This window comes from Pholis gunnellus (genome assembly GCF_910591455.1).
Source record: "Pholis gunnellus genome assembly, chromosome: 15".
Taxonomy (NCBI): domain Eukaryota; kingdom Metazoa; phylum Chordata; class Actinopteri; order Perciformes; family Pholidae; genus Pholis; species Pholis gunnellus.
In genome coordinates this window covers 23,259,573-23,282,565 of record NC_136542.1, presented here as the reverse complement: position 1 = coordinate 23,282,565, position 22,993 = coordinate 23,259,573, and the positions used below count along the sequence as shown (strand labels likewise).

The following is a 22,993-nucleotide window of genomic DNA, read 5'->3' as shown; positions in this document are numbered from 1 at the left end:
AAATAAAATACACTAACATACAACACGGCTTAAAGTAAAATTAGCTTGATGCAAAGGTGTTGGCTATGAGATTTGTTAAAGTTGTTAGTAGTCTGGTTGATTTCTTACCTGCTTCTCAGGTGGACGTGTTGGTCTGTCTGTCTGTTAAAAGTTTGTACCAGCAAGGAGCCTCGCAAGGCTGAACTTCAGAGGTTAAACGTCAGGCGTCACATAAGCAGAGATATGTTCCAGGACGAACAACTGATCGCAGCGATTGAAATGACGACTGTATTTGCAGTTAGGTACTTTCTGTTAGTTGCTGCTTCCTATCTACCACTTATTTCTTCTCCTGCCTTCTCTGAATAGAAAGAAGTTTGTATAAAAACTTGGATTTATGCTTTTTTGTGTGCGTTTGCTCTGCCAGTTGCTTCTGTAAGTGGCCGCGCAGGTCTTCGGTGGTTGAAAAGCATCGGTTTCTTGCCGAACATACTTATATACCCTGGACTGGAGTGTTTTAACCCCCCATCCCCCTAACCCACCCACACATATACGCAAGCATACACACCTTTCACCAGATCAAACCAACTTTGAGTTTAGCGTGCAAGAGGACAGCCCTAGTGGAAGTGCAGTTAGCTTGTTAGTGTCCTGTTTCAAAGACTCTTAGTCATGGTGCTGTTGTGGAGAGCCCACCATCTTATTACTGTGTGTGTGTGTGTGTGTGTGTGTGTGTGTGTGTGTGTGTGTGTGTGTGTGTGTGTGTGTGTGTGTGTGTGTGTGTGTGTGTGTGTGTGTGTGTGTGTGTGTGTGTGTTCGTTCATTCATACTCTATGGCAGGTTGGAACAACAATGGATGCTTCTCTCAAAAACTAAGGCATTACTGACGTCTACGCAGAGAAAAATATATTTATGTGGGCTTGGGGAGAATGATCTTACGTGATGTCCATAATGCAATATTTCAGATGAGACAACAAAATCATGTGAAACAACACATAATAATAAATAAATAATCCCAGTGAGCACTAACCCGGATTTCAACGTTGATTTCTGGTTTAAAACGTGTTGAAATGGAGTCTGAACGTTTAAGACCTATTTTCAACGCGTTTTCAACCGTCTAAATTACGATTACAATATCAACGTGTCACAAAACACTAATTTCTTTTAAAATATTGATGGTTTGTTCAGTTGTAGGTTGAAAGAGATGCAATTTTGGTTACTTTTAACGTATTTCTCCGAAATCATATTACGTTGGCAGTTGATATTGTAACCGTAATTTAGCCGGGTGAAATGACGGTGAAAATAGGTCTAAGACGTTCAGACCCGATTTCAACGCGATTTAAACCAAATATCAACGTTGAAATCCGGGTTAGTGCTCACTGGGAATAATCGAGGCTTCATGCTAACGACATACTCTGTAAGTACTTGAACTACTTTATTGCAAACCGAAATATCATTACCATACCACTAATATCATGTTTTGCTCACCATGCGGGCGAGACTGCTAGCTAGCGTTAGCATGTTAGCTAGTAGCGTTAGCAATATGTGTTAGTAAATGTTGTAGACATTTAGCTGACTATTTATAGACGTTGATTAAGCATTCACGCTTAGACCAGATTTCAACGGGATTTGCAATACTAAAATGTTTCGTCCTCTACATTGTGCTAATAAGGATGATTTTGAACGTCTGACGCCGGCAAAGAATCTACAACCATGCTAGCGGCTCGCGAGATATGCTTGAGATTAAAGAGTAACTGCACAGTCAAATGTGTTGTTTTTAGTGTTGAGTGGTAGTGATGACAATGTGCTTTCCTATGTTGTGACAAGAGTGTGTAGCATCAGGCTAGTTCGCTAACTAACATTAGCCTGCTAATTCCACCATGTTTTTAATGCTAACAATACACTGGCTACAGAAAATGGTCCCTTGTGAGGCAAAGGAACCGCAGTCATCAAATTCAGTACCTAATGCCGTATAGCTGTTTTCCAAGCTACTGTAGCTGTTAATTTGTTAAAGCTTTGTAGAGGCTTTGGTCACACAGAAGTGGGTGTGGTTTCATCTCTCAGCCCCTTGCCTACATTTTTGTGTTTTTCAAAATAATGTAGGTGAACTTAAGCTCAGACCTGAGGGTGAAGTTACACTTAAACGTTAGCATGCTCATATGCTCACAATAACAATGCTAGCACGTTGATGTTTAGGGTATAATATAAGTTTACGTGTTAGCATGCTAACATTTGCTAATTAGCGCTAAACACAATGTACAGCTGAGGTTATTTGTTTATTAGGTATTTGGTCACAAACCAAGGTACAGTATTGGACCAAATACATTTTTACCCAAAGATGGCTCTAGATGAGAGAACAGGGGATCAAAGTAGACAATTCAACCTTGATCAACTTGTCAAAAGCTCTTGTGACAGCAGCATTCTGAAAAAATGATACTCAATCACACACTTTTATTTGCTAGTATGATCAAAGCAAAACTATTAAAAAATACTGACATGATAAGTTTATGTACTGTTAAATGTTAAGCTAAGAGAGCAACTTCATTCTCTGCTCAGGTAGACATCACTCCACTATATCTTTACATAGCAAATAGTTGTTTGCTGCTTTATTAATGCTTGGAATTTCAAATTTTTCACCTCTTAAGTAATGTATAGTGACATAGATATGAAATCACACTGTAATGTGATGGACCAGCATACTGATCCAAACTAGAGCCATTGGTTGGACATTTTAGTTGCTTTTTCAGTGTGAGGAATTTAAGTTTTAGAGCATTCCTAGTGCTGGATATTATGTTACAGTGTGTTTACTTGTAAGAGTTTAGACCAAGAAGTCATTTCATCATCAGAGGTAATTTCATGCTGTAAGAAGAAGGTGTGAGGAGTGTACTGGAAGCGGGGGTTTGGCGAATCAAACAAAGGAACTGGCCCCAAGAATGTAAGGAGGTGTCTGCCAGCGGGGGTTGGAACGAAGCTGGCTGACCTAGGTGAGAAGAACAGAACAATGGGTCATCGGCCCAGGAGGGGCTTATTGGATGAGCCAATCGTGAGAGCTGATCGATGGGCTCGGGGATGTAACTTTGGGGGGACAAAGAGCTGTGAATCCCAGGAGAGAGTCATACTTCCTTGGGGCCATCCAGTGAACACACCAGTTTGCTGGGTGGCCTGAACGGGGTCTCACATTTATGGAATATTATGTTTGTTTTATCATTCATGGTGTACTTCAGTTTGCAGTTGTTTTGGCTTCTGTTAGTTATTAAATATCTTGTGATTTTGATCTGGACCTGCCGATTCCTGTCCTCCATCAGAATGGGAGCAGGGGGGGGGCTTCTTCTCCTGGGCTGCTTTTCAACATGCGGCCTTCCACAGTTCTGAGAGGTTCTGAACCTAACAAGTTTGGGAGGGATTGCTATTTTGTCCCAACCAATCTGTAGTGAGTGAACTATCCGTCCCATTGACGGCAGGCTGATAGCATCTTCATCCATGCTTGTTACCATTTGCATGGCAATTTTTCAGGATTTCCCGATTCTTAATTGCACATACAAAGGTCTGTGTGGCAATTGTCGATTGTTTTTTCAACTGGGGGAACGGTAGTCAATGAGCACACCATAGTGTGAATAATTAATGTTACAGACTTGAAGGTCATCCTCCAAATGTGTTCACTGCATCTAGTAGACCAGTGGTGTCCAAACTTTTTTCAAAGAGGGCCAGATTTGATAATGTGAAGATGCAGTCCCTGCTGACATTATTTTAAACAATACAAGTTGCCTATACATACACTATTATTTAATAATTATGTTTTCAATGACACAGCAGGGATAATTTTATTTTAAATATGATCTTTAAAATGTAGCACTCTGAGAAGAAAATTAAGTGATAAGACATTTACTTTAAGCAAAAAACTAATTTATTATTCAGTTATTAATCAGTATTTCAGCTCTGGTTGAACAGCTGGATAGTTTTTTTCAATCTATTATTATTATTAACCTTTTATGTATACAAAATCCATTGAGAACGAGGTCTCATTTTCAAAAGTTTGTCATTTAAAAACAAAGATAGCAAGAGTAGCGAGAACCATCGCCTGTACAAATAAAGTGATTAGTTTTCATTGAACCCCGTTACTGTATTAACTTCCACTGTTACTGTAAAGCTGTTAGAATTGTGGCCTATCTTCTATTTGCAAATAATATGCATTCAATCCAGTTCAATTATTTAAATTAGAATGAAGAGTAAAGTAATAGCTGTGATCTATACACACCTCTGCATTAGCAACCCGCTGAAATGAAGATACAGGCACCTTAACCCTCTCTATCATTACTTCAGGGCCCTGTTGGGACCGGAAGTACCCTGGCTGTGGTCATCACAGTGAACAGTGTCTGGCAGTGTGATGAGAGGGCACGTGAGCCCTTGTTACTGTAGTTCATCTCCTTGGAGCAGAGGCAGCATTTAGCATACCCTGCCTTATCAATATTTCTAAAACACTGCGACAGCAGGAAGCTGTACTCACGTCTGTTTAGAGTAGACCTCCACCTTTATCCAGGCCCAGCTCCTTCACATCTCAGCCCTGCATCAAGCTGCGCTACACAAACAGCGTCCTCTCCCTGAAGCTCTTTGACCTCATCATCTCATCAGTATCTGGGCCTCATCATCGTGGTCTTAAAAGTTATTGTCACCACGAAATCATCCTCATTCTACTTTGAGTTAAAAAAAACAACCTGCCAGCAGATCCGCCGGTGTTCCGGTTTAACGTTAACGAGTGGCCGCGTGAACTGAACCGGGCATGTTTCATCGCGTTACGTTTTTTTCCCTCCTAAATCGCGATAATGACGAATGTTAACAAACAAAGTTCCGCATGCAGTGGACGTTATCCTTAACCGAGCAAGTCTGAACTGTAACGGAGGGAAAGACGGTGTAGACATCTTAACGCTGATTGGCTAAGACTCGACACATCAAAGATGTTTTATTGCGAAGATCACGTCATCACCTTTTTTCCTCGTCTCAATCCAATCTGAGAAACGCTGGCTGGCCAGATGACCCCCCCCCCCCCCCCCCCCCCCCCCTAAAGAGAAAACATCTACGGATCACGTGGATGATATATTTTCATTCAAAACGGCTAATTTCGCTGAAAAGCAACAAGTTTGCAGGTATGCATTTGACTCGTGGGCCCGCGAAAAAGACCGCTGCTGTGTGGCCAAGTTATCTTGGAGTTGCTTCGCTTTTCTAGCATGGTCGCTCTCTGATAGCTTGTTGAAGTATTAGCATTTTTTTTCTCGTAGTGTCTCTTTACATTATATCACAAGGCAACAGTCTCATGACAAACTAGGCAGACACAGTTGTTTCGGTTTTCGGTGAAAAACTATGAAAGCGGCGGCCCTCGGTATCGACTTTCCTTATTTTACTTGCCGTAGCCATGACAGTTGAAGGGTCAGAGACAATTAAAAAAAGGCAGACAGTTACAGAGTGGTGCTGCCACCATGAGGTGAAAAGAGGAATTGCATGTTGAATTTGTATGATTTATTCATTCCGTTTTGACTGTGCTGGCGGGCCATAAATAATGCATTTTAAGACAGAAGGCGCGGGCCGTATAAAATCTGACCTCGGGCCGTGATTGGCCCGCGGGCCGGACTTTGGACATGCCTGTAGTAGACACAACAATGATGCTATCATGTCCATATACATCATCTCAGCTTACCATTTTCTCCAAGACAACCTTGGTGAAAATATCTGTGGACTAAAGGCATCCGTCGATGTGATACTCTGAAGTAGTACAGTGCTGCACAGCTATCATTTCCTGGACAAATCATTAAAAAAAAAAAAAAGGTTCTCTGGCTTTGCTATACCGAATGGCATCTACAATTTATTGAGTGTTTGTTGACACTTTTTTAGTGGAAGAGTCAGCCATCACTGCTGTACATAGACACCTTGTTAGTATATCAGTATTGAGAAACCCCTCATCTCCAAACATCAGCTTTACAGGAAGTGATAAAAAAAATTGGATGTGTCCATTTGATACGTTGCCTCTGGGAAAGTATAAAATACTGAAATGGAAACAAGACAAAAGGTGATGGAGAATCTGAGGTTTGTCGGCAGACAGGAAGCTTGTTACCATTTAAGTACCTCATTATGACTCTTGCTGGAAATAATGACCAGCAGATAGGACGCAGCTGGCCTTAACAATGGCTGTGCGACACACTGATGTTACAGAGGATAACAAGCGTCACATACAAAGTAGTGTCACCTCACACCACCTGTATTCTCATCAGACACACCGTCAACTCCCATCGAACCGAACTGCATTCATCAGTTGGAAATGGCATTTAATCAGTGATCAAATCCTGGAGAAACTTGAGTGAATGGTGGTATTTTAAAGTTTGTTGACAGCCCCGACATCAGCATGGAATACTGTTCATTTCAGACGGGGAAAAGGCGGATTAGGGGTGAAGTATGCTTGAATTAAACCAGTTTCTCGTTTTCACATCTCTCCAAAAATAGACCCTTTGAGTGCAGACATCATGCAAAACAAAGGGAAGACGAGAGGCAAATATGAATCACCTCAAATATGAATCACCTCGGCTTAAGTTACATAATTGCTGTCGTTGGGTGCCAGAATCAGTATCATATATATATATATTTAAGATTACAAACTGTGACTCGAGGCTCTAGCGAGCTACAATATCAGCAAAGCGTTTTAGTCATGGAGAGAAAATGTTATGGTAATGCTAACAGTTTAGCTTACCCTTCTGGTAATCGTAATTGAGCTGAGCGCACACAGAGTGCTAAACTGTAAGAAATCTCTGCAACTCTTATTGTAAGAGTTATATATATATGTATATATATATGTATATATATATACATATATATATATATACATCAGTGGCGGGCCGTCAGGGCCGGCAAAGCCTTCTCTGTTGGCCTAAACAGAATCACAAAGTTATCGCTATTTTATAATTTTTCTTAAATACACTACATGTATCATAATTTATAAAAAATGTTTTACCATTATCTTATTTTCTCATTGCACAGCTACTGTGTTCCTCAGTTGCTCTGCTTCCAGTGCAGCTTGTTTTAAGTAGAGCTTTTATCCAATCAGATTTCACCTCTGTGTCTCTAGGTAAGAAGAGAGGCCCCAGGCCTGCAGACTCACCAGTGCCTCCATGTTCAGTTTAAGTGAATGGGGACGATATTGTTGATTGGCATAGTCTTCAACCAATCAGATCTTTAGTTTAACATTCTTTGACGCGCCAGAGCGGCCTGCAGGCCTACAACTACGTCAGCATTAGCAGCAGCGCTGCAGTGAGATTCTGTGCTGTGATTGGTCAGTGGGCGAGCATGTGACTATTTTGAAATGAAATTTACAGCAGAGGCTTAGTCGGAGTAGTAACGGTTCAAATTGAAAGATTTTTTTACCTGGCTTTGTTTTTTAACACTCAATGGCTGAAATTGGAAGAGAAACGGATTTGTGAGTTGGGATTTAACCGTGGGATTAAACTCTTTGTCAACAAAGAAAGGAGGATGTGATCAGCATTTGGTAAGTCAACTGTTGTTTTTTTACATCTAATATCTGAATCGCCCTTGAGTGTGTAGCAGAATGCATGTTACTGCTGTTGTTTTTCCATTAAGCTAGTTAGCGTAGCCTCCCAGAACACTTGCAGAGCCTCAGCTGTTTTTGTTCCGGTTCAGAGGTCACACAGACCTAGTGAGCGCAGAAAACATTAGATTTCCTACAATTTAAGCTTCTGCATTTTCTAAATGCACTAGTATTATTCAAACGTATTGTTCGGTTTTTAAGCCTCGTACCGAACGGTTTAATACCGTAACGTTATATAGTTACAGCCCAAGAAACGAATAATAACCCTAGCTGTGGCGCCATCGTGTGGTTATAATGTGGTATTTCAGCAGTGAAGGCCCAGGTATAAAATGCACGGCCCACCACTGATGTGTGTGTGTGTATATATATATATATACACACACACACACACCTCCCTAGAGGAGAGAACAAAGGAAAACTTTGCTGATTTACAGCCGGGTCTGTGTCAGCGAGGGCAGTGTAATGGCACCCGGCCTCCCACCACGTCGCCAGCGCTGGAGCAAAACTCCACTAGTCAATTATTTGCGTCAATCGGCTGACGTTCATCTGCTGGGCTGCCTGCTCTGCAGTGACAGAGCCGTTTGAAAAGATTCCCTTGAATGAATCAGACCTCAGGCACATTGATTTAGAAATGAAAACAAAGTTTTTGCCCAGAGATATCCAAACGCACGTCTCTGTCTCTGTCCGTCTTGCCCTGTTAGCTACTAAAATCAACAAACGCGGTTTTACATGACCGGTGGAGCTAGATAGTCGTCTAAAGTCTCATTTGATTGGAGGATTTTTCGTAAACGCCCCAGTGTGCAGAAAGAACAACCCAGAAGTTGTTTTTTTTAATGGCTTTAAAACTGATCTATAGAGCATTTGTGAATTGTTATTTGATATTGGAATCCTTTCGGAGATATTATACACTGAAGAAACATTGTTGAGTACTCCTTTAGTCTAGAAATGTCAACTTAAACAAGAAACAGCATTGGAAAATTGTAAAAGACAGTTTATTTACAATTCAATCCGTATTAGTATACAGACACATGTGATATGACACTTGATGATGCTTGCTGGATATTTGGGAATGACATTAAAAGTTTTTGTCCATAAAACTGCTACTGTAACAACCCCCCACAACAGAAGTTACAGAACCAATAATCAGTAACGTGCAGTCCACCCCTGTAGACACGCTTGAGCATAGTAGAGAGTAGCATCGAGTATCATAGAGTAGAAACGGTAGAAACGTGATCATATATGCGCATGTTAGAATAACATGCATTTTTTACATTCTATAAAATCCTTTCGTCCTGCAGTCCCTGTGGTTCCAGACCCCATGTTGAGATGTCATTCATCTCTTTTGTCTTTGTGTCATTTTAGTCGGCCGCTGCTCTGTTTGGTGGTGCATCTCAAATTAATTTCAAAAGAAAGGAGTCATACTACATGCTTCATCGCATGCGATATTTTGTGACATCCTGCATTCGTTGATTTCAGTGGCGGGCCGTCAGGGCCTGCAAAGCCTTCTCTGCTGGCCTAAACAAAATCACAAAGTTATAGCTATTTTATAATGTAATATTTTTTCTTAAATACATTTAATTTTTTCTTATATGTATTATAATTTATAAAATTATTTTTCCCATTGTCTTATTTTCTCATTGCACAGCTACTGTGCTCCTCAGTTGCTCTGCTTCCAGTGCAGCTTGTTTTAAGTAGAGCTTTTATCCAATCAGATTTCACCTCTGTGTCTCTAGGTAAGAAGAGAGGCCCCAGGCCTGCAGACTCACCCAATGCTTCCATGTGCAGTTTAAGTTGAATGGGGACGATATTGTTGATTGACATAGTCTTCAACCAATCAGATCTTTAGTTTGAGATTCATGGACGCACCAGAGTGGTTTGCAGGCCTAGTTACGTCAGCATTACTGCAGCTCAGAGTCCAGATGCCTCTCTGCCGCAAGGGTGCAGAGTGTGCTGTGATTGGTCAGTGGGCGGGCACGTGATTATGTGCCCGTGAAACATAGCAGTTGTAGCAGACAGAGTTCAAGTGGAAATATTTGAAAGACATTTTACCGAGCTTTGTTTTTTTAATATGAAATGGCGGAAGGGGGAGAAACGGATTTAGTGGCGGAGTTACTGGGAACGCTTTTCTCAAGAAGGACATTTCTGAACAAACTGGACAGTAAGAAACGACCCCACAGCTAGCAGCCCTGACCCAGCCGGGAAAAGGATTTGTATGCAGCGTCGGAGAAGCGTTGCACATGTTATGGCTGTGAATGTGTTTCATTTTAACTGAGCGTCGGTACTTTTGGAGAGACTCGAGTGGATCTACAACTCAACGACCACGTTCGCAGGGAAACAGCTCCACAAACGCGGCCCGCCCTTCGCCGGTCCACGGCCGGTCCACGGCCGAAGACGACCACCGGCGGCGGAAGACCGACGACGACCGGCGAAATATAACTGGGGAGGCTTGACTGGCATCGATGAATCGAGAAGGACTTCTTACTGGAACTGATGTACTGGGATTAAACTCTTTGTCAACAAAGAAAGTAGGATAGACAGCATTTGGTAAGTGAACTTCGTTTGTTTACCTCTACTGTTCATTTGTCTATCGTGGCGTTTTTATGGATAATATTTGAATGGCTCGTGTGGTGGAATGCGTGGATCCGCTGCAGGTCTGCTGAATTGATTTGTCATGCTTTGTTGTCATACGAATATATGCGACTGCTCTTTGTCATTGTGTTACATTGATTTGGACTGTATTGTCCGTTAATGACGCAGCGTCCTGTCATGCTCGTATTCATGTATCTGCACTCTGCATTTTGTGTTTTGTATGCTAGGTGTTGAACTTCATGTAACATTTTATTTCATTTGTCAAATGTTGCAGTGTTATGTGAATATGCGGCTTTTACACGAAACAAATAATAACCCGTAGCTGTGACGTCATAATGAGGTTATTAGAAGTGTAGAACAGCACTGAAGGCCCAGGTATAAAATCCACGGCCCGCCACTGGTTGATTTCAGTTACACTTGGATCAATATTTCAAGTGAGACCTGAGATAACAACACTGTCCACAGTAATGCCGTCGCCACAGTGATGTAGTTACCATGGCAATAAAGCAGCTGCCCCTGTGATGCTGGAGCGGCTACAAGCTAATCAGACTTTCCTCCTCCACTTGCGCCTCTAGCTCTACAGTGTCCACAGCTGCAAAGTCAGCTGGGAAAAAGCTTTCTGCAGGGGGAGCTGGAGGCGGGTCAGTGGGGCAGCTGCGTTCGGGCTGGGGCTGCTCGACAGGTTGGTCAACAGGGTGGTAGACAAAGCAGTAGGCTCCGGGTTGGGAACCGTTCTTCACACTGAGGGCCAGCTCTGTGGGAGCCAGGGGCTGGTGAACACCATCCATGTACACACTGAGCATGTAGGAGTCTGGGAGAAGGAAACAAGGAGGCATGACATTACCCAGAGAATGATGATAATGTAGATACAGGCTGTTCTCATATCGCGGTCGTAGCTATGAAAATAAATATACACTGTAATTCGTAGGTATCCCACAAAATACATTTGTATGTAATCCACGTAATCATGAACCAGGAAATCTAAAGACTGCAGAAACCCACACAGGGTGGGCAGGAGGAGTGGTGGATGGGTCAAACAAAAACCAGTCTTTCAACCAGGAGACCGTTGTTTTTCCCCCCGTATGAAACGACAAGTCAACGTTGATTTATTTGCCGCGTAACTGCTGTACTTAAGCACACTTCCGTAGTTATTTAAACCCAAACCATTATCTTTTCCTGAACCTAACTTAGTAGTTTTTTTGCTTGAACCTCACCAAACTGTTTCCTGTGATTACAGAAGTTCATTTTGAAAAGACTATGCATGTAACAAGCGGAAATTGACACGTGTTGCTGGACTTGAAAAATGAGGAGTGACTTTTTCGCAAGATGCCAATACGAACCGCTGTAAGGGGATACGTGATAATATCGCTGTTATAGTCAAGAACAAATTGTTGACACTGGCAACCTTAAACACCACTCAAATGTCCCATCTGGGGGTAATGGGAGAATGACACTCGAAGTGTGTTCCTTATGTCCGGTCTACTTTGTTTTGTTTTGATTGCTGTCACTGCAGAAAATCCCGCTTCACAAAGAGGATGTTTGAGCAGGGTTTTCAGTGCTTTTGTGGCGATCTCAGGATATTCAGCCTTGATTTTAATCCAAAACACCAGCAGAGTTGTTGTCTCAAACATACTTTTAAGGCCACCGTCATTTTCAATCTCCAGCAGCTGATCTTCCTCTGTGGCCACATATTATGCAGAGCGGGTTTAGCGCGTCAGAATTACTCTTGATATTTAATTAAGACGCAAATAAGCTCTCCAAAAGTGTTTTACTCATTTTCGCTAGTTTGCGGGATACATTTTTGAGGTAACGTATAATATGACCGAGACAAGCGTCTTGCCATGTGTCAAGAGCCACAAGTGGATGAAATTGCGAGAGAATCCGGTCATTTTTCAAAATAAAACTTAAAAAAGAAAATCAATAAAAAGGAAATTATATAATAATTATTCTTTCTGTGCGGCCCGGTACCAAATAACCCACGGCCCGGTGGTTGGGGACCACTGGGCTAGAGTGATTGACATTTAATAACACCTAAAACAAAGTTAGACTGATGGAAGAGATTAGATGAGTAAAGAAGATGGAAACCATGAGTGTGAATACAGATCGCGAGGAGTAGTATAAATCTCAGTCAGTGATTATTGACTTTAGGTCTTAGAGTAAATTTAACGTGTTCTGTGAAGCATAGAATATAGTCGGGGCCGGCGATGTCAGAGGGAGGGCCAGTTGGTGATGGAGGTGGGCCGGTATTGGACCAGCCCAACCCCGTCGGCCTACCAAATCCCCGGTATCCCCTATGGCCAGCCCACCCCTGGAGCTGAGTATTCGTGGTAATGTAACAATTAAAGTAGTTTGACAACTGAACAATAATTTTGATACCTGGCAGAGATTGCAACCTCTGCTTGACAACAATGGAAGGTTTTTCTTTTAATGAGTCTTGCAACCCATACGACCACATATATCGTTTCTAATGCGACCCTCAGGAGCGTTTCCTAAATAAGCGCCCCCTACTGGTGACAGGAGATCAGCACGTCCTCTTGAGGGAACGGTTGCAGTTTTAAACGCGTGGTTAACGTTGTGAAGCAGTCGCGCTTTGGTTAGCTTTAGGCACCAAAAATACTTGGGTTTGGGGAAAGATCATGGTTTGGGTTAAAATAAGTATGTTTGTGACCTAACTTAAGTTACGTACGTAAGTTAACCACACGTGAGGTCATAAGTTAACTTATGTGACACTGACTTTTGTTACTTCTTATCCCTAGCCCTATTTTCAGGCCTCTGCTCAAAAATTGCATACCCATACTAAAAAGAGTATCTCTGGAACTACAAGGTTTATTTGAATAATTTTTATGTTTATCTCTTTTGAATGACGCTAACGGAAGTTTAGACCTCTCCCAAATCATAGCACAACATGTGAACAGTCTCTCTGCAAATTTTGACTTTTGATAAAGCGGTTTGTGGTTCTGGTGCTTGTTTGCTTATAGCTCTGTAGTGGTTTCACGGAGATACATTTTGAAGATATCTCTGGAATCTGTGTCGAATTCTCTTGCTTTCTGATATATTGGTTGTCCGTGTTAGCTTTTAGCTTTGTGCTGGTAGCTTTGTCCGGAGTGCGTAGCTCGCGGACTCATGGCGAAAAATACGTGATATTGTGGTAAATCTTCTAGTTAAAATATTAGTTAAGTAGAATTGTGTTTGGAGTGTGTAAAAAAAATGTTTGCCCAGATTCTATAACTGGGTATATAACATGTGTGTAACATTCATTATATTCGTTTCTGAAAAGTGCATTCTACAACACTCTCTTCATTAAACTTTCTCCCTGGAACCCCAAATGGTCCTCGCTCGGTACCGAAAGGGGAACTGCAACATGTGAAAACAGTTCAATATCATTTTCATGTGTTCTGTGACTCTGGAGCAGCTTTGTCACGTAACCCTGATGATGTGCTGAGGTGTATTATGGGAAGTGTGGGATCCTGCAGTTTTAGGGCTTGTCAGGAAGTCAGGATATCTCATCCTCTGCTAGATCAGTGTTGATTCTTTTTTTCTTTGTTTCTCGGAAGTCCTCCAATTTGTGCATTGTCAAATTGCATCATTTTCGATTTGAGAGTAACGCAATAAAAATCAGGCCAGGAACTGAATTCTGCTGAATAGAATACAAATGAAGTGTAAAAACCCAGTTCTCTCAGCAACATGTGACAGCCTCTTCCAGACATATACCTTGTTCGAAGCGTGCGGCACACTGCTCAGCTAGCTGCTGCATCGTGGTGGTGGGGAGGACACCTAGAGTTTTTGGACTGGCTCCAATCTCTGGACAACACACCGTCAGAAAGTCCTGTTCAACAGAAATACACAGGAAGCTCCAGAGAGATATCTGTATGGAAACATCTCAGCTTGTTTCTCTAGGGGAGTCTGTGTGAGACGTCTGATTTATTTTTATTTTTTCCCCTGACAGAATACAAGCACAATACATCACATGTCTACCAGTATGTTTTCCTGTTTATTCATTTGTAAATATCGGTCAATGAATACTGCATTCTAATCATATTATACTTTGAGCCATAGTACATTCCAATACTGGCGGCGTGAGTGAGTGAGTTAGTGAGAGTGTGAGAGTGAGTGTGTGTGTACCCGCACAGATCCTTGGGCCATGCGTTCCTGGTTGAGTGTGCGTCGTCTCTCCCAGCAGTGGATGGAGTCCTGAACCTCTCTGCTGAGCTGCCGTGTTGCTGACCTCTGCTGGTCAAAAGTCTTGATGTGCTCCAGAGCACCGTAGGTGGTGGTCAGATAATAGGAACCTGCACACGCAAGGACACAATCAATAATGTGATAAACACAGATCACATCAACGGGGAGAAACGGTTTGAAGTATTTACTGGGCACCTTCTCCTAGTGCCAACGATGGGTCCATCAACTCCATCATGTATTCAACGTCCAGCTGCAGAGCGGACAGATTGGATCTAGCCAGGACATACATCATTACAGGCAGGAAGTCATCAGCGCCGTGGGCCCGCCCTTAACACACACAATTATAGGCAATTACAGGATAACGCCACATTGGATTTACCTTCATTCAAGATTTTGTCTTGAGCCAGTTGAGGTCACCACAAGGCAAGCCCCGAGGAACGGCGTTGGCATGCGGGGTGACTTTGGCATAGTTACCACAGTTGGAATTACAATTTACGTGATGCCCACTGGCCCAAAAAGCCACGGCATTAGAACAATGAATACATTTTTCTTAATTAAGTCTAGTATTCTCACAATTTGAATCATTAGCTCCAATTAAAATCAAAGAGCTGTATAATTTGTGTATGGAGAGTCAGCAAGAATGTAGTGTCACAGCCAGAGGAGTACTCTAATGCTTAATCCTAGCTATGGGTCAAAAAACGAAGCCACCTGAGAAGGCCTAATAAAACTAATCTGGTTCAATTAAAGGCAGCAGCAAACAGAAAAGTCTTCAATCTTGATTTAAAGGAACTGAGGGTCTCAGCAGACCTGCAGCTTTCTGGGACTTTGTTCCAGATATGTGGAGCAGAAAAACTGAACACTGCTTCTCCATGTTTAGTTCTGACTCTGGGAACAGAAAGTAGTCCCGCAGTGGGGAAATTCACATGATCACAGCAGCAAAGTGGACAGTGCACACAAGATACAGAGTAAAAAAACAAGAGCAACAAGTAATATAAATAAGTAAAGTAATAAACAGTAAGAATATAAACTAAGTCAAAAAGTACAAAATCCACAGTAACTAAGTATAACTAAAGAACTAATATATTATATTTACAGACGGGGTATTTTTATTGCACAGTGTGTTTCTATTACACAGATTATTTGTGTTTTTTGGTGTTGTGTGGTCTACTGGGAGCACAGCTGGTTGTGCAGCCTGACAGCAGCAAAAAGGAAGGACCTGCGGTACCTCTCCTTCACACACCGGGGGTGAATCAGCCGGTGGCTGAAGGAGCTGCACAGAGCTGCCAGGGCGTCCTGCATGGGGTGGGAGGTGTTGTTCATCATCCTCCTGTCTCCCACCACCTCCACCGTATCCAATGGACACCCCAGCACACTGCTGGCCTACTTGACAAGTTTGTTCAGTCTCTTCCCGTCGGCTGCCGAGATGCTGCTGCCCCAGCAGACCACTCCATAGAAGATGGCTGATGCCACCATAGAGTCAAAGAAGGTCCTCAGGAGTTCTCCCTGTACTCCAAAAGACCTCAGTCTCCTCAGCAGATAGAGTCTGCTCTGACCCTTTTTATAGAGTGCGTGTATGTGGTTAGTCCAGTTTATTGTTCAAGTGAACACCCAGGTACTTCTCACGATCTCAATGTCCGTTCCCTGGGTGTTCACTGGTACCGGAGGACAGCGAGAGAGTCGTATTTAAAGTCTGGTGTAGATGGTGAAGAGGAATGGAGCTAGAATGGTTCCTTGTAGGGCCTCTGTGCTGCAGGACACCAGGTCAGACTCCCGTATCTGCACATACTGTGGATGGTTGGTGAGATAGTCCAAGATCCATGCAGTGAGGTGGTGGTCCACCCCGGTCAGCTCCAGCTTATCCCTCAGAAGCAGAGGCTGGATGGTGTTGAAGGCACTGGAAAAATCAAAAAACATGACTCACAGTGCTTCCAGCCTTTTCCAGGTGAGAAAGGCATCTGTGTAGCAGGTAGATGACATCTACCCCGATGCCAGATTGGTAAGCGAACTGTAGTGGGTCCAAAGATGAGCTCACTAGGGGGTGGAGATGGACAAGGACCAGCCTCTCTAGCGTCTTCATCAGGTGGGATGTTAACCCAACCGGCATGAAGCTGTTGAAGTCCTTGGGTCGTGGGGTCTTTGGGACTTGTACCATGCAGGATGTTTTCCACAGCTGTGGTACTAGTCCCAGCTCCAAGCTCAAGTTGAACACGTGCTCCACTATCCCGCACAGCTGGTCCGAGCTGGACCTGAGGAGCCTTGAGCTGATGCCGTCTGGACCGTGGCCTTTCTTACCTTGATCCTTCTCAGTGCTTTTCTCACTCGGTATGTTGTGAAGGACAAGCTGGGGGGTGGGGGGGGGGGGGGGGGGGTGTGCCGTAGGTTGTTGGAGGGGGGGGGGGGGGGTGCTGGTCATGGAGTGTAGTGTTTGAGGAGTGTGGGGGGGAGCTGAGTGTTGTGGGGAAGGGGGTGGAGGAGGGGGGGCAATCTACAGGGGTTGCAGCCAAAGGAGGTTGCAGCAGCAGGGGGGACTGGATGGGGGGAGGGGTGGATGACTGATCGAATCTGTTAAAGAATAAGTTCAAGTCATTCACCCACTTTTGGTCCCCCATAGGCTGTTGGGTAAACAGTTTTACCCCTGACTTGTTCAGGCAAACACCATGTGCCTTAAAAATCTCCCAGAAAAGGTAGAAATTGTTGATAAAATGTACTGAATGGTCAGTCCATGCAGTTTACAGCCATTTGTTCAGTGCAAATCGTCAGAATCCTTCATCTCCTCCACTGTAAACACCTCAGCATTGACATAGCTGACTGTGTTTAACAGATCAATAAAGTCTTGCTTCAGAACTTCAGACTGTTGTTTCACAATATCACAGCTTCCTGTATGCACGATGATGTTTTTCACTGTGGAATGGTCAGCCACGATGTCCAGGATTTTGTCCCTCATGTTAGAGACCATATCTTTCCCAAAGCAGAGTATTTTGGTGTTCTTGCTGCACATCTTTCTGACATCTTTTACAGCATAGTCACCAACAATCAGAGTCTCAGGCCCAGTCATTAGCTTTCCCTGCGACCTTTTACGTCCAGTTGATAACAATGCTGGTATTTTGGGCATACAAACACTATAGCAACATGTCCACGGATAAAAGTTGGACAGCAGCAGCAGCAGTAGTACTACAACACACAGACTGTGAACGACTGATTTAATGAGACAGAAGTGCTAATAAATAATATTAATTACAGCTTTTTTACTATTGATGCGTGGAGCAGCAGTCTTTGATTTTGAGGTCGGGTTTGGTGAGGTTTGTTTGACTTACTGAGCAGGATCTCCCACTTCAGGGGGTATTTCAGTTGAAATTTCCGACTGGGAACTCGGAAATTCCGACTATGCAGTTCAAATGGAACGCAGCATGAAGCCGATGTGGAACTGCCTTGAACTTGCATTCTCTCTAATGTCCATCAGGGGGCGACTCACTGGTTGTATAGAAGTCTATGAGAAAATGACTACTTCTCTCTTGATTTATTACCTCAGTAAAAATTATATACATGAGTTTATGGTGTCAATCTCTAGTTTCAAGTCTTCTTCAATACAGCATGATGTTCATTTAGTAAATTATGGTCCATTTAGATTCAAATAGACCATAAAGCAGGGTATGCTTTAGGGCGGGGCTACCTTGGGATTGACAGGTCTCTACCAAGTTGTTATCCGCTCTGTGAGTTCTTTTTTTTATCTTGCAACTTAAACCCTTTGACAATGAGTTTTCAGTTCATGAAAGTTAATGTAACATTTTGGTTGCCTAGAAATGTCTTATTCAGTGTTTGATTTGACTTAGCTCCACCGTCTGTCTAAACCAAGATGGCTACGGCTAATAAGCAGAACTCAAGGCTTCAATACCATTGTCCACAAACCAATGGGTGACATCAAGGTGACTACGCTGGCAAGTTTACTTCCTGTTTTACTTTTTTTTGGTAACAAAACAATGGCGATATTAGAATAGCATTCAGGGTCGAATGGTTAAAGACTGTCTGACCTGGACTGCTGACAGACATGGAGTCGTAGATGAGCTTGCAGGCCTTCAGCATGAGCTCAATCTTTTTCTGGGGAGAATACTCCAGATGGAGGTTGTTCAGTTTGATGCTGATCTTCTCCATTGCAGAGGCCTCGGGGACGGCAGTGGTTATCCCCAACGCCGTGGTGGTGCTGCCCAGGACACCAGACTGACACACACATCAACAACAACAATACACACACCGTCAGCATCACAACTCTTACTGCTGGTATGGATATAAATGTACTGCACAGTGGCTGTGTGTCGTCTCCAGCGGGAGTGATCCCGTCCAGCCCTACCTGGTTCTGGGCCAGCTGTTTCAGGCTGCCATCGTTGGTGTGCAGCTTCTCCAGACTCTGGTAAATTGGCTCCCTCAGTGGCTTCAGTACGCTCTTACACAGAGCAGCTTCTGCTATGCTCTCTGCACGGACACACACATAGACTATTACTTCAAACTGTTTTCTAATTTTCTATTTTGCTAATTTCGCCTTCTTGAAAATGAACATGTAGTTGAATCAACACCTTCGGTGACAGTGTCGACAAAAACTAAGCACTAAGTAATGGCTTCACAAAATCTCCAACTACTACAGGTTTGCTCTATTGGATTATATTAGACTGTACAGGTGTTAGAATAAACTGATACATTGATAATTAGTAGTTATGACAATATTGAGCAGCTTTAAATTAATAAATTCTATTTTCATCCACCTCATCACAGGCTAAAGACACTATGTGCTTAAAAAAGCTTCAGGCTCTTTAAAGTGACTCCAGCGATTGTAGTATTGCACTGCCATGAACCAGTGGGACTCACAAGCAACAGATAAAAAAATGAATGGTCGAAATTTGAAGCAGCAGGGGCCAAGATATCTTGAATTTCAGGTCAAGCTCCATAAATGCAGGATCCTACATTTCCCACAATGCAACTCAATAGTATCTTTTCGTTAGATTGTCCCTGTCTGATAATGCCTTCTGTCACACAGGCTCTGTTATAAATGTCATAGTTTACAAACCCAAACTGAGATTACCCCTTATATTTTGCAGACAGAAGACATGACACAACTGTTTTTCACAGGCTAAGAATGACAATGTAAAGAACATACAATTTTTCCAATATTCCCCATACAGCTGGTCCCACAGACACAACACTTTAAGAAATCAATTGAAAGAGGTTTTAAAGTTACCTAGTTTATCTTGTGCATACTGATGCTGTGGCTCCAACATGGCTTGCAGCTCCGTGCTCTGCAGCAGGTAACTCTTCAGCTGAGTCATCATCTGTCTGATCTCCTGTAACAGCTCCGTGGAGGAGGAGTGCTTCAACATGGTCTCCAAGGTGAACGCGCGGTGCTCTTTTACCTGAATGCAAAACATGAAAGCTAAACTTCATTCCATTTGTATTTTAGATTTGTTGTTGTTGTCCAGAGAAATCCAAATCAGCTGAATGTTGAAATCCAAAATCCTTAACAGATCTTTTTCTCCCTCGTGTGCACTCACCAGGTTACCGAAGTAGCTCAGAGGGTCCCTGGCCAGCTCCACGAGGCGCTGTGTGAGGCGGCGGTCGTGGCTGATGAGGCCGGTGATGACGGTGGACAGGCGGTAGCAGGCTCGGTCCAACATAACAGTGGTGGGGGTTCTCCTCACCGCTGCCTTGGGGCTGCGGCTTTCTGCAGGGCGACTGGAAAAAACATGTTAAGTGAGTCGTCCTCCCTTCTACGTGTGACATCGATGAGTAGGCTAACTCTCTCCACCACGGCGTTTGATTTCTGTCCAGCGTGACTCGTCTAAGGCCTTCAGTGCGGGGTAGTGTTACACAGAGATGAATTGTACGCTGTCTTAATAAACAACCAGCAACCGTGTGCAATCTGATGCTTTGCATGTCGTGTACATAACACAGACAGACAGACAGACAGACAGACAGACAGACAGACAGACAGACAGACAGACAGACAGACAGACAGTACGAGAAAAAAGAAGTATCCATTTACTACACAGATATTTTAATTGGAAACCGACTCTGTTATTTGGACCTTTTGCCAGTTTACAATAGTTTAATACTTTTATTAAATAGTAAACGGGTTTAGCCAACATGTTTTAACTATGTGTTAAAAAAAGGCTAAGACGTCATACTTTGTTACACACTGGTTCAATTCACTACACTTTCTGATGTGAGATGTGAATACACTGATCTTAAACAACGGCTGTGGTGCACAGATAAATAGTTAATGTTTAATGCATTTAACAGTAGATTGAGGCTGCATTAGACACTACTAAGGACAACACGCTTAAATCTCTGACTTTACTTTATTTGACGTAAATAAGTATGAATATTAGGTTAGTACGAATAATAAGTTCGTATGAATAGTAGGTTTGAATGAATAGTAGATTAGTAAGAATAGTAGATTAGTATGAATAGTAGGTTATTATGAATAGTATCTTAGTATAATTCGTAGGCTAGTATGAATAGTTGGTAAGAATGAATATTAGGTTAGTATCAATTCAATAGTAAGTTCGTATGAATAGTAGACTAGTGTGAATAGTAGGTTGGTATGAAAAGTTGGTTAGTATGAATAGTAGGTTTGAATGAATAGTTGGTAAGTATGAATAGTAGGTTAGTATGAATCGTAAGTTCATATTAATTGTAGGTTAGTATGAATAGTAGGTTAGTATGTGATTTTGAACAGAGCCCAGGACTTTGCTTCTCTACACCAGCCTACCCAGACCTACTTGTGGTTTTTCTCCTGTTCCTGGTTCGGCTCTCCTTCTTCCTCTGTGCTGCTGGTTGAGCAGGAGTCTGGATCGGTCACCAGCACAGTACCCCCCTGTGGAGAGTACAGAGACACATCTGGACGCCTCGCCGGTGAGGGAGGGGGCACTCTCATCCCAGCAGTCTGACTGGCTGATCCTCCTCCTGCTTGGTTGGGGCACACAGGTGTGTCCGGGGGACACGGTTTCCTCCTCGGCGGAGGGATTGGACGGGACGGTTTTTTCACTAATGGCGCACAGCGGCAGCTGGATTTTTGTTTTTGCTCCTCTGTGTCCATTTTCACCTCTTTTTCCTCCTTCTCATCCTCAGTCTCTCTCTTTCCTCTGTCCTGTTTTACCTCACTCTCTTTAGGTTGGCTACAGTTCTGTTGTTCAACCCCCTCATCCAGCTGACCTGATTTACTTCCCATTTTCTCCTCCCCTCCCTCTCCTCCTGCCTCTCTCTCAGTTCTCTTTGCAGGATTTTGTCCCTTCTCTCGCTCCGTCCCCTCTCCCACCCCTCGGTCAGTGCTTCTCCTGGAGGTGGTGCGACGGAGAGGAGCAGGAGGCAGCGGGGGAGTGGCTCGACTCTGCAGGGGGACAGGAGGCCTCGATGGAGTGAGTGATGTTGACATTGACTTCCTCTCTTCTCTCTCACCCGCTCCACCCCTTCCTTCCTCTTTTCTCTCAGCTGTTGGAGGTGAAGTGTGAAGCGAGGGGGGAGAGGAGAAGAGGAGGCCCATCCCTGAGCCCAGACTGGGGGGTCGTGGTGGGGGGCGCTTGTATTTAATGTCCTGGGTGGGAGTGGTTTTGGCCTGACCTTTGACTTCTGTGCTGGTCTTCTGTGAGACTTCTCCATTCTGCAAGGAGGAGGTAAGGTTTTGAGCGGTGACGATATCAAGTTTGGAGATAGTGGAGTGGTTTAGGTCTTTGTTGGCACTCTCCTCCACGGTGACTGGGTTGACATACAAGTACAGTCTGTTGTGGTTCTGATCCAAAGCCAGGTCCTGGTCCTTCGCCGGCTGGTTCAGATCGGACATCCAGAAATCTGCAACACATGCAGTCAGTGTCAAAAAAGTGGCTTTTATCAGGTTTTTAATATTTGCTTTCCCTCTTTTTTATAAATGTTTCTCTCTTTAATCGTCCGTCTCACATTGTATGATTATATGAAAACATTCGTTTACAGTTTGACTGAGCTTCATGGTTCATTATTGACCTTTGAAAAGTTTCATACTGAACAGAAAGATACAGATCTTGATAAGATATTACTCTAACTCTCGGCTAGAAGGCGAACAAAATTCCAAAGTATCTTGACAGTTAAAATTGAATACATGCATATTAATTCCTTTACAATGCAACTACCTAAGCACCCTTTAATGCCCATGAAGATCGGTAAATGATATAATGCATACATTCTGTGTCTGTATATATTCATTCATGTTGTCCTTCACATATATTTTCATTTCTGCTGAGTAGCTGTATTGATGCGATTCCTTTTATCCTCTATCTTCCATTACTGTATCCAGCTCTTTGCAGCAGCAGTGACCCAAATTCAATGTGCTAATGATGTAGATTTCACTACCTGCACCCATAGCAGAGATGACCTCCAGCTCCTCTCTCTTAGTTGCCGTGGTAATAGCGCTGGGTAACCTCAGTGGGATGGCCAGAATGTCCCTTGGGTGGATTTGATAGTAATAAAAAAAAAGTAGCATTAAGTGTAGGAAGGGAGGTTTAATAATATGACATAACACTGTGTGTGTGTGTGTGTGTGTGTGTGTGTGTGTGTGTGTGTGTGTGTGTGTGTGTGTGTGTGTGTGTGTGTGTGTGTGTGTGTGTGTGTGTGTGTGTGTGTGTGTGTGTGTGTGTGTGTGAGAGTGTGTGT

At 43.2% G+C, this 22,993-nt stretch overlaps 1 protein-coding gene and 1 long non-coding RNA gene across 4 annotated transcripts in view; one reads left to right on the top strand and one right to left on the bottom strand.

Annotated features, from left to right (window-relative positions):
* Positions 1-8,542: 8,542 nt before the first annotated feature.
* rin3 (Ras and Rab interactor 3) overlaps positions 8,543-22,993 on the bottom strand; it is a 22,829-nt gene continuing 8,378 nt past the window's right edge. For 2 of the 3 annotated variants that reach the window (XM_079174458.1, XM_079174459.1), the window contains 10 exons: positions 22,694-22,785; positions 21,094-22,159; positions 19,864-20,044; positions 19,554-19,725; positions 18,672-18,793; positions 18,355-18,541; positions 14,522-14,653; positions 14,270-14,436; positions 13,859-13,973; positions 8,543-10,958 (listed from right to left, as the gene is read on the bottom strand). In XM_079174458.1, coding sequence (XP_079030584.1) covers positions 10,681-10,958; positions 13,859-13,973; positions 14,270-14,436; positions 14,522-14,653; positions 18,355-18,541; positions 18,672-18,793; positions 19,554-19,725; positions 19,864-20,044; positions 21,094-22,159; positions 22,694-22,785 — 2,512 coding nt within the window. In that variant the 3' untranslated portion in view covers positions 8,543-10,680. The remainder of the gene's footprint in view (positions 10,959-13,858; positions 13,974-14,269; positions 14,437-14,521; positions 14,654-18,354; positions 18,542-18,671; positions 18,794-19,553; positions 19,726-19,863; positions 20,045-21,093; positions 22,160-22,693; positions 22,786-22,993) is intronic. The other variant, XM_079174460.1, reaches the window with a different exon arrangement.
* LOC306707136 overlaps positions 21,907-22,993 on the top strand; it is a 20,101-nt gene continuing 19,014 nt past the window's right edge. Inside the window, exon 1 of the long non-coding RNA XR_013767415.1 lies at positions 21,907-21,984. This is a non-coding gene — a long non-coding RNA (uncharacterized lncRNA). The remainder of the gene's footprint in view (positions 21,985-22,993) is intronic.